Source organism: Pangasianodon hypophthalmus, chromosome 20 (assembly GCF_027358585.1).
Source record: "Pangasianodon hypophthalmus isolate fPanHyp1 chromosome 20, fPanHyp1.pri, whole genome shotgun sequence".
NCBI classification, from domain to species: Eukaryota; Metazoa; Chordata; class Actinopteri; order Siluriformes; family Pangasiidae; genus Pangasianodon; species Pangasianodon hypophthalmus.
This window is the reverse complement of record NC_069729.1, coordinates 21329456-21341955: the sequence shown is the minus strand read 5'-3', so window position 1 is coordinate 21341955 and position 12500 is coordinate 21329456. Positions and strand designations below refer to the sequence as shown.

The 12500-nt window shown below is 39.6% G+C and overlaps 1 protein-coding gene across 4 annotated transcripts in view; it reads right to left on the bottom strand.

Moving 5' to 3' along the window:
• Positions 1-12500, bottom strand: part of lrp1aa (low density lipoprotein receptor-related protein 1Aa) — a 139965-nt gene that overhangs the window by 16761 nt on the left and 110704 nt on the right. For all 4 annotated transcript variants that reach the window (XM_053227265.1, XM_053227267.1, XM_053227266.1 and 1 more), the window contains 17 exons: positions 12248-12376; positions 11856-11978; positions 11522-11662; positions 10633-10820; positions 10346-10529; positions 10016-10101; positions 9688-9807; positions 8857-9044; positions 8457-8662; positions 6661-6849; positions 4355-4503; positions 3564-3657; positions 3186-3302; positions 2825-2944; positions 2578-2700; positions 2367-2492; positions 1761-1877 (listed from right to left, as the gene is read on the bottom strand). In XM_053227265.1, coding sequence (XP_053083240.1) covers positions 1761-1877; positions 2367-2492; positions 2578-2700; positions 2825-2944; positions 3186-3302; positions 3564-3657; positions 4355-4503; positions 6661-6849; positions 8457-8662; positions 8857-9044; positions 9688-9807; positions 10016-10101; positions 10346-10529; positions 10633-10820; positions 11522-11662; positions 11856-11978; positions 12248-12376 — 2400 coding nt within the window. The remainder of the gene's footprint in view (positions 1-1760; positions 1878-2366; positions 2493-2577; positions 2701-2824; positions 2945-3185; positions 3303-3563; positions 3658-4354; positions 4504-6660; positions 6850-8456; positions 8663-8856; positions 9045-9687; positions 9808-10015; positions 10102-10345; positions 10530-10632; positions 10821-11521; positions 11663-11855; positions 11979-12247; positions 12377-12500) is intronic.

The following is a 12500-nucleotide window of genomic DNA, read 5'->3' as shown; positions in this document are numbered from 1 at the left end:
CAATAAAGTAAAAAAAAAAATCTGTGATTATGTGCTAGGTTTAAACATTTTTCATCTTTTCAAATTTGTTGGTTTGTAGATGTAGACTCGGGTAAGAGACAGAGAAGAAAAAAAAAAAATCACAAAGACCAAATTATGATACACAAGACCAAAAAATAAATAAATAAATAAAAATAAATTAAAAAAAAAAAACAGGGAAAAGGGATTTTGGAATAGGATTATTAAAAAAAAACAAAAAACAAAACAAAAAACAAAACAAAATACAAAACAAAAAGAGACAAATAAATGGTGGTTTGCAGTTAAAAACATTCATGATGGACATTTAAGGAGGTTTCATTTATTTATTTATTTATTTATTTATTTACTTGTAAAATCTATCACTTGATATTTCACTAAAAATAATAAATATGATCATTTTAATACATTTCCTGTTCTAGCATTTAAACAATAGGATGTGGATTAAAATAATGGTATAAAATCTCTAGACTGTATTTATTTATTGAGTAATAATTACAATAAATAATTAATAAATAAATAAGATTATTTTTTCATGTGTATTTCAGGAGCTGGTTTAGTTTATTCGTTACAATTTCACTTAAAAACAAATGAGTTTCCCAAAAGCACCGCAGCACAGAGATCATTATGGAAACATTAAAAAGCAGAAATGCTATTTTACGCAAATACTCATTTACATACTTTTTTGCATATTTAGATTTTAATAAGCTGTTCAGGGAAAAAAACAGGCTTGTGTCTGATTAAATAAATCAGCTCTGAACTGGATTCTGCCTTTACTGTTCAAATAAATCGAATAAAATGTGATATGTTTAGAGATTTAATTCTGCTGTAAATGTCACACAGCTCAGAGCGGACGTGAGGAAAATGGAAACCTACCTCTGACCACGCCCACAGCGTCAGTGTGGAATGAGACAGAAAACCATAATGACTGATGTGAGATGTGTGAATGGAGACACGACAGTAAATACAGTGTGCATTTGTTCAAAAAATCCAACAAATTTAGTTTTCATTTCATCAGATCTCAAAATGTGATCACTCTTTACTAATCCTACTACAGAAGAGAAAAAAAAAAAGCAAAGTTCAGCAAGCCAAAATTTCTTTCACAGCTGAAATAAGTCTTTTTAAGGCGTCATTAAAGCTGCGATTTTTTATTCAGATTTTTAAAAAAATAAACCATTAAAAATTACCCCCTTCCCCCTTTCAGAGGAAAATGAGGATTTTTTAGCAATATATCAAATTATAAAATTACATTTTTATGGATTATTAAAGACACTTCTATAAGAGAGAGAGAGAGAGAGAGAAAGAGAGAGAGAGAAATAAAAGAAAAAAAATTAAAAGGAGAGAAAAGAGAAAACCAACAAACCAAAACACAAGAATACAGCAACACAAACGTACAAACAAATACACGAGAGAAATAAAATTAAAAAGACAAAATAATAAAAAAAAATGACAGATAATTTGCAGAACTGATATTAACGAGGGCGGAACATCATCTAATTTAATTTAATTTAATTGGATGTAAATTTCAGTACACGCCCCTAAATGCAAACAGGGCGTGCTTTTTCCTTTACTTTCTTTTATTCCATTTTTTTTAAAACTGGAAATGACAAACTAAAATCAAAATGTCTCCAAATGTGTAGGTGTAGGTTTAGCAGTAAATAAATACAGCAGTAAATATTTCTGAATATTTCTGCATTAATTTAAATATTTTATGCAAATTAGTGAAAAAAAGCAGAAAGTCGTACCACACTTATCCTCGTCTGAGTTATCGCCGCAGTCGTTGTCGTAGTCGCACTGCCAGCGTCCGGGAACGCAGCGATTGTTCTTACAGCGGAACTGATACGGCTCACACGTCCTCTCATCTACACACACACACATACACAGATGCACACACACACACGCACACACGCACGCACACACACACACACACACGCGCGCACGCACACGCGCACACACACACACACACACACACACACACACACACACACGTTTATCGATATGATATAATGTATATATACTATACAATGATATAAAAGTCTACATGTGTGTATGTAGCACTTACACAACAAAAATATTGAATAGTTATAAAACTCGAAAAACGTCTACACAAAGAGAGGAAGTAAATTTTTATTTAAATTTGAAATTAAATTATTGAAATAAGCAAATTATAAATAAATAAATAAATAAATAAATCTCACTGTGTTGAATAGATTTATTTTTCCTTCTTCATAAAATCTTTTTTCTAATAATTTTACTCTGATTACATTTGAACTTAACAGAAATATAAACGTGTGTGTGTGTGTGTGTGTGTGTGTGTGTGTGTGTGTGTGTGTGTGTGTGTGAACACTCACCACACTCCTCTTTAGGTTCGTCTGATGCGTCTCCACAGTCGTCCTCTCCGTCACACTTCCAGCGAGCGGGAATACACCGTCCCGAGTCCTTACAGCGGAACTCGTCCTCACCGCACGTCATCTGAGCTACACACACACACACACACAGAGTGATGCATTGTGGGTAAAATCTGCATGTAAATAGGTGTGTGCGTGTGCGTGTGTGTCTTACTGCAGTTCGCAGGTTCGTCTGATCCGTCCACACAGTCGTTATCCCGGTCACACATCCACACTCGGGGAATGCAGCGTTTAGTGATGGTGCACTGGAACTGATTCGGAGCACAGGTCACCTCCGCTAATACACACACACACACACACACACACACACACACACACACAGAACATTAATAACTATTTAATATGCATGACTTATTTGTACCACACTGTAGCTTCATGAATGTTTTATTCATTAGACTCACGGCAGTCTCTCTCGTCCTCTCCTTCTCCACAGTTATCCTGGCCATTACAGCGGAAAATCCCGGGAATGCAGCGACTCGGATTCGTGCACTTGAACTGGCTAGGCAAACACACATGGATGTCTGCAGATGGGAAATGCAAAAAGTATTTGACAGATGACGGAGTCGCTAATAGATTTTCTCCAAAAATATTTCTTAAACTCATAAAAGCGTAAGCCATATATAATCAGCACTAACCGAATTAAACTGCGTTGTGTTTGTTCATGGATAAAAGAAAAACATTTATTATTTGCTCATGCAATCAGACTTTCAGATCCAATCCAAACCAGACTGGAAAAACAGAAAAAAACAGAGTGAGTCGTACCGCAGTTGGCCTCGTCCGAGTTGTCCTGGCAGTCGTTGTCTCCGTCACAGATGTACGCTGGGTTCGTACAGATTCCTGTTCCACACTGGAACTGCCCCGGCCTGCACTTAAACGCCGCTAAGAAAAAACAAAACAACAAGACACATTCAGTCACAGTAAGTGACTCAAAACTAACACACTGATTAAAAAAATATACTTTTGCAACATGAGCTAAAAAGTGTGAGAAAGATGCAGGATTACTGTTCATCAGAGCTGCTAAAGTTGCTAATAAGAAATAAAAGCTAGTAACAAAATGAGTTAGCTTTAAGCATTAAGTCCTCGTTATGACTTTGGATGCCTTAAAATCAGTGTTTTCCGAGTCGGAGATAAATGACTCACGGCAGTCTGCCGGCTCGTCCGATCGATCGCCGCAGTCGTCTTCAGTGTCGCACTTCCACCAGAACGGGATACACTTATCATTCTTACACACAAACTACAAAGAAACATAAAACTATTTAAAAATCTGAGTCAGAACAAATAAGCTGATAATAACGAGCAACTAACGTAGCAATCATAGGTTTATATTAATGCACTCGTTCTAATACGTTATCGTTTCTATAGTAACAGTTCGTCCACAGACAGTGATAATAAACACATTTAGAAACGTGTGTAATCATTGATACGGTGAAGTTTTCTGTAAGGAGATGTTTATGTAACATTGATGGAAGGAGTCTCCAGTGTCAGCACTTTGTAACAGTCAGAGGTAAAGCTGTAACTGTAAGTTTTCCGACATCTTCAGGACAGAGGAGTTTACGCTTCTTTGCGGTTTCTCGCTAACATGCGGAACAAGCTGCGTTTTTAAAAGAGAAATAAAAAAAGAGAGGCTGATGAAGGAACGACTGTTTATAGCTGCTATAACGTAAGTGAGAACAGGAACCTGTTTCATGGACAATAAACAGGAGAAATGTATGAAACGTTAGTGCAGTATAAATGGAATAAAACACCCAGTGACATGCAGTTATAGGAAATTAATCAACGTCAGGGGGGTAACAGTAACTCCGCTTCATCACTCCACCCCGTCACTCAGTGTTTCACTATGTAAGAATGACACACACAGTGTTTATTACTTATCTATTAAAACTTTAAATATGATCTCTTCGTACTTGACAGTGATCTTCTAATTAACTGACCTGACTAGCGGTGCAGTTGGAGAGACACTGCTTTCCATCAGCTGCCAGGTAGAAGTTAGTGGGACAGGCGCACTTGTGTCCTCCACCCGGAGAGAGCAGACACAGATTACTGCAACCGCCGTTATCCTTCTGACACGGGTGACCCGTCACTGCAGGAAATCACGAGCGAATGCAGAACTTAATATTCTATTAAAATTGCTAAGAGATGCACAGATACACTATACACTATACTATATCTCTATATCACTATACACTATACCACTATACACTATACCACTATACACTATACTATATCTCTATATCACTATACACTATACCACTATACACTATACCACTATACACTATACTATATCTCTATATCACTATACACTATATCACTATACACTATACTATATCTCTGTACACTATATCACTATACACTATACTATATCACTATATCACTATACACTATACCACTATACACTATACCACTATACACTATACTATATCTCTATATCACTATACACTATACCACTATACACTATACTATATCTCTATATCACTATACACTATATCACTATACACTATACTATATCTCTATATCACTATACACTATACCACTATACACTATACCACTATACACTATACTATATCTCTATATCACTATACACTATATCACTATACACTATACTATATCTCTATATCACTATACACTATATCACTATACTCTCTATCTCTGTACACTATATCACTATACACTATACTATATCTCTGTACACTATATCACTATACACTATACTATATCACTATATCACTATACACTATACCACTATACACTATACCACTATACACTATACTATATCTCTATATCACTATACACTATACCACTATACACTATACTATATCTCTATATCACTATACACTATACCACTATACACTATACTATATCTCTATATCACTATACACTATACCACTATACACTATACCACTATACACTATACTATATCTCTATATCACTATACACTATATCACTATACACTATACTATATCTCTATATCACTATACACTATACCACTATACACTATACCACTATACACTATACTATATCTCTATATCACTATACACTATATCACTATACACTATACTATATCTCTATATCACTATACACTATATCACTATACTCTCTATCTCTGTACACTATATCACTATACTCTATATCACTATACACTATACTATATCTCTGTACACTATATCACTATACACTATACTATATCACTATACACTATACTATATCTCTGTACACTATATCACTATACTCTATATCACTATACACTATACTGTATCACTGTATTACTATACTCTATATCACTATACACTATATTACTATACACTATATCACTATACACTATATTACTATATCACTATACACTATACTATATTACTATATTCTATATCACTATACACTATATTACTATATTACTATACACTATACTATATTACTATATTCTATATCTCTATACACTATATTACTATAATCTATATCACTATACACTATATTACTATACTCTATATCACTATGCACTATATTACTATACTCTATATCACTATACACTATATTACTATATCACTATACACTATACTATATTACTATATTCTATATCACTATACACTATATTACTATATTACTATACACTATACTATATTACTATATTCTATATCTCTATACACTATATTACTATAATCTATATCACTATACACTATATTACTATACTCTATATCACTATGCACTATATTACTATACTCTATATCACTATGCACTATATTACTATATTACTATACACTATACTATATTACTATATTCTATATCTCTATACACTATATTACTATATCACTATATTACTATACTCTATATCACTATACACTATATTACTATATTACTATACTCTATATCACTATACACTATATTACTATACACTATACTATATTACTCTATTCTATATCTCTATACACTATATTACTATATCACTATATTACTATACTCTATATCACTATACACTATATTACTATATCACTATATTACTATACACTGTACTATATCACTTACTATACTCAATAACATACTGTTTACACAATACACTGTAATATATCACTATACTTTGCTATATACAACGTACTATACACACTTCACACTGTATATCACTGTACTATACTATACTGTATCTCTACAATGCTATATTATACTATATACACTATATCACTATACTGTATCATTCTGCGTATACTCTGTGTGTGTGTGTGTGTGTGTGTGAGTGTGTGTATATACTCACCCTCAGGCTGTCTGTGAGGATGGTAGATGTGGATGTCCATGGGCCGGTGCAGTGTGTTTATCAGGAGGCTTTTATTGGTGCCGAGTGTTTTATGAGCTCGATTGATGGATTTTGTTTCCCAGTCGGTCCAGTAGATAAATTCCTCAAACAGAGTCATGGCGAAGATGTGAGGGATGTCCTGATTTAACACTGTAACACACACACACACACACACACACACATACACACACACACACACACACAGACACACACACAGACACACACACACAGACACACACACACAGACTGTTAGCACTATTATTAACAAGAATAATATGACAATAAAAATCAAATTTAAAAAATGTCATTTATTATAACCCTGTGTGTCAGCTTGGTTCGGGGCGTACCCGTGTGAAGGTGTGGTTTGGGGCGTACCCGTGTGAAGGTGTGGTTCGGGGCGTACCCGTGTGAAGGTGTGGTTCGGGGCGTACCCGTGTGAAGGTGTGGTTCGGGGCGTACCCGTGTGTCGGTGTGGTTCGGGGCGTACCTGTGTGTCGGTGTGTGTCGGTGTGGTTCGGGGCGTTCCTGTGTGTCGGTGTGTCGTACCCGTTCCTGTGTTCCTGTGTGTCGGTGTGTCGTACCCGTGTGAAGGCGTGGTTGGGGGCGTACCCGTGTGAAGGCGTGGTTCGGGGCGTACCCGTGTGAAGGCGTGGTTCGGGGCGTACCCGTGTGAAGGCGTGGTTGGGGGCGTACCCGTGTGAAGGCGTGGTTCGGGGCGTACCCGTGTGAAGGCGTGGTTCGGGGCGTACCCGTGTGAAGGCGTGGTTGGGGGCGTACCCGTGTGAAGGCGTGGTTGGGGGCGTACCCGTGTGAAGGTGTGGTTCGGGGCGTACCCGTGTGAAGGTGTGGTTTGGGGCGTACCCGTGTGAAGGCGTGGTTCGGGGCGTACCCGTGTGAAGGCGTGGTTCGGGGCGTACCCGTGTGAAGGCGTGGTTCGGGGCGTACCTATGTGAAGGTGTGGTTGGGGGCGTACCCGTGTGAAGGTGTGGTTCGGGGCGTACCCGTGTGAAGGCGTGGTTGGGGGCGTACCTGTGTGAAGGCGTGGTTCGGGGCGTACCCGTGTGAAGGCGTGGTTGGGGGCGTACCTGTGTGAAGGCGTGGTTCGGGGCGTACCTGTGTGTCGGTGTGGTTCGGGGCGTACCCGTGTGAAGGCGTGGTTCGGGGCGTACCCGTGTGAAGGCGTGGTTCGGGGCGTACCCGTGTGAAGGTGTGGTTCGGGGCGTACCCGTGTGTCGGTGTGGTTCGGGGCATACCCGTGTGAAGGCGTGGTTCGGGGCGTACCCGTGTGAAGGCGTGGTTTGGGGCGTACCCGTGTGAAGGTGTGGTTCGGGGCGTACTCGTGTGTCGGTGTGGTTCGGGGCGTACCCGTGTGAAGGCGTGGTTCGGGGCGTACCCGTGTGAAGGCGTGGTTCGGGGCGTACCCGTGTGAAGGCGTGGTTCGGGGCGTACCTATGTGAAGGTGTGGTTGGGGGCGTACCCGTGTGAAGGTGTGGTTCGGGGCGTACCCGTGTGAAGGCGTGGTTGGGGGCGTACCCGTGTGAAGGCGTGGTTCGGGGCGTACCCGTGTGAAGGCGTGGTTCGGGGCGTACCCGTGTGAAGGCGTGGTTTGGGGCGTACCCGTGTGAAGGCGTGGTTTGGGGCGTACCCGTGTGAAGGCGTGGTTCGGGGCGTACCCGTGTGAAGGTGTGGTTCGGGGCGTACCCGTGTGAAGGCGTGGTTCGGGGCGTACCCGTGTGAAGGTGTGGTTCGGGGCGTACCTGTGTGTCGGTTGGTGCCATCCAGGTTGGAGAACTCAATGTAATCCTCTCGGGCGTCGGCCCAGTAGATTCGGTCGTTAATGAAATCCAGCGTTAATCCGTTTGGCCACGTGATTCTCTCCTGCACGATCACACTGCGGTTTGCTCCGTCCATCCCGATACGGCCGATATGAGGATTATCTCCCCAATCCGACCAGTACAGGTACCTGAGAGGGACAAAAATTCAGATTAAATCAGAAAATTACAGTTTTATATTAAGTGTGCTTTTACTCAAAATATCTACTCATCAAGTACAGTTTCTATTGTCATCCTGTCCACATACACTATACATATTCCAGTTCTTCCTTTATTTATAAGTGTGTGTGTGTGTGTGTGTGTGTGTGTGTGTGTGTGTGTTCACCCGTTGCGGACGTCCACAGCGATGGCTCTCGGCTCTCTCAGCCCCGTGTTAATCAGCACCGTCCTGAACGCGCCGTTTAGCTTCGACACCTCGATCATGTCCCGCCCCTTATCACACCAGTACAGGTTCCCTCCCACCCAATCAACCGCCAGACCATCAGGGTTGCTAAGCGACGTGCGGTGAAGGACCTGCCAAGAACCAATCACAGCACAGAACCTGAGACTGAGCAAAGAAATTCTAAAAAAATATATAAAGTAATAAAACTTGTAATAAAGTCCTGTTTTGCTTAACATTTTTTTTATCGTAAATTAAATCAGTCAAAATAAATGCATAACAATTTACTGATTTTGCAAAAATAATAGAAGCACAAATAACAAAGATTATACATAAATATTAAATATATAATTAAATAATTCCACTCAACTATATTTAATTTCAGTCTCAGGCAGAAATAATGTGAGAAAAACAGAGAAAATGAATTTGTTTTAATTAAATTAAATAACTATGTATACCTATAACTAAACGCAGTTTAGAGAAAGTGTTAATTACTAACGAGGTCATTTGGGCCCTGAACCAGGACAACACCTAGGACTGGATCTTGGATCATGATGATGATGCTCAGTGTATATAACACAAAACCACTGCACACATCTGCACCTTACTCACAGCGCAGTCCTACTGCTTCTGCCAATCTGCCGACCTGTATCTGGAAATTCTATTTTTACGCCACGGACAGTCGGGAAAGCGTTTCACTGCACGGCGTACTGTGTGGTTGTGTATATTGTGTATATTGCGTATGTGACAGATTAAATTTGAATTTGAAGTCGTTACCTGAACGTTGGAGCCGTTAATGTGCATGCGTCTGATCATGCTGCCCTGCGTCGTCACGTCTGTCCAATAAATCATCTGCTCTCGGTAGTCGAAATCCAAAGCTACTGCATTATTCAGGCCCTGTACACACATACACACACACACGCGCACGCACGCACGCACACACGCAGAGTTATTATTGTTGGACGTATATACTGAATTAACACTGTGTGTACTGTGTTGTAGTCTAAGTGGAATATACAGTGGAATATGCAGCATGTAAACAAATCAGAAATAAATTATGTATAATTGTGTTTTTAATTTAAAAAATGACATATAAAAATGTTACCTGCTTTAAAAGTGTGTAATTCGATCCGTCCAGATTGAGCTTCCTTAAATAATAGCGATTGGCGAAGATGAGGAACGGCTCCTCGTCTGAGCGAGATAAACAAAGTTTATTTTGTTTGTGTTTTGGTTTGAGATGTTTTAATAAATCCTCGTGCTTAAATGTGCCATAAAGCAGCATCGTAAAAGAATAAAATTCACACTATTAATAGATAATTACTTAATCACTTAATTTATCAATCAACCAACCAAATAATTAATTATCCAATTAACCAATTAAGACACAATTGTTTGTTTGTAATTAATTAATTCATTCATTTTAATTTGTGCGTACCGGAGGTGGACTTGCAGACGGTGGGGTCGGTCGGACTGAGCTGATATCCGTCCACACACAAACACCTGAAGCTGCCGTGTGTGTTGATGCAGTGTTGAGTGCAGGGGAACGTGCTGGTACACTCGTCCACGTCCACGCATGTCTTCCCATCATCCTTCAGTCTGAACCCGGCGTGACAGCGGCACTGCGAGAGGAATTGCACCGTTTTATTTTTATTCACAAAATCACTAGTATACGCAATTTATTTTAATACATTTTAGTACAAAGATGCCGGTTGTGTATTTGACCTTGAAGCCGATTTTCATGTCCTCACAGAGCTGAGAGCAGCCGCTCAGTTTACTGTTCAAACACTCGTTAATGAAGCAGTTGAGCTCGTCAGTGCCGTCGCCGCAGTCGTCCTTACGGTCACACAGCAGCACCTCGTCCACGCACTTCCCGTTCCCGCACGTGTACGCCGTATCGTTACATTTCTTCTCTGGTTTTTTCAGGCAGGAGAAAGAACATTTCTTAACAAACAGGATTTTTAAATAAAGTTCACAACAAAAGAAAATACAAACTTCAGTCGCAAAAGACATGATTTAGTACGATTTCAATTTCTGTGTGCTGTCTGATAAATGACGTCTTTAGGTACTCGATGTTTCGTAGCTGATTTACAAAGAACAATTGCAAATTATAAGTGGAAAGAATATTTAAATTAGTTTTTTTTGCATATTTTAATTGTTGGGACTAATTCTGATCTCTTAAGAGTGAAACTTAACTTGAATTTACGCTTTCCAGTTTCTCGGATTATGCCTTTTTTTTCTTATTAACTTCGAGAGAGAGAGAGAGAGAGAGAGAGAGAGAGAGAGAGAGAACTAAGAGAGGGTTTATAGCTGCTATTACGTAAGTGAGAACAGGAACTAACTTGTTTCATGGAGCATTAAATGTAACTATAAATGGATAAAAAGTATGATGTGTTGTTCCTAGATTAATGAAAAATGGTGACCGTTGATTAATTGCTGTGGTAGAAGAGGAATAAAACAGGGCAGGAAATGGGAAAATAATCAGCTTGAGGATGTTAAGAGTAACTCCGCTTCATCGCACCACACTGTTGTTGATTAGTTTACTGTAACTGCGCAACCCTGCATGCTGCGTATCACAGGTACGGGACGTGATCACACGGCGGTGTAAAGTCACCTGGGCCGCTGCAGTTGGGGTTTTTCGGCGCTTCGTCCGAGCGATCGTGACAGTCGAATTCTCCATCACACTGCCACGAGCTCTGGATCAGACAGCGGCCGTTAGCACAGCGGAACTCGTTAGGCTTACACGTGGGATATTCTGCGTGCGGAGAGAAAAAACATCACGTCTGTTAGATATCTGATTATACACCAAAGACTTTAACAAACTCTATACACAAAACACATACAGTCAATGATTTCACTGCAGCCAGGAAAAAAACGGTGACTTTTACACCTTTTAAAATGTTTTTCGACCAATCAGAGCAGTGCTTTGATGAATGTCACACACTCACCGCACTCGATGGACTCGTCCGAACCGTCGCTGCAGTCCTTATCGTGGTCACACACGAAGTGTTTGGGGATACACTGCTTATTACGGCACATGAACTCTTTAGCGTCACACGTGTTACTGAAAACTGGAGTGGAAGAAACACACGGGTTATCACTGCGTCAGCGAAAACACCACGCTGATACGCTTTCATCCCTTTCTCACATCGTCATCATTCAAATAAAAATATACTGTTAAAATTCAGAAATGATCGAGCACACAGGAGCGAGACCACAGCAATCCAAAGGGAATTAAAACTTACAGAAAAATTAAATAAATAAAGTATTTTAGCAATATAATAATTATATAATAACAACAAACAATAACGAAGTAATAATAATATAAATGAGCTCTCACAGCAGCCGGCCTTGGCGCTCTCGTCTGCTCCGTCGGGACAGTCTCGGTCTCCGTCACACACCCAGCGCTGGGGAACACACTTGGTAGAACCCGGACAGTGGAACTCTTCCGCAGTGCACGTCTTATTCTCTGGAGATTAGAACAAAAAAATTATTTTATTAAGAAAATCGACTAATGGTCAAGTATCAATCAAAATAAAAGTAAATATAATCGCAGATAAAACTCGGCAATAATGAGCTCAAATAATTTCACA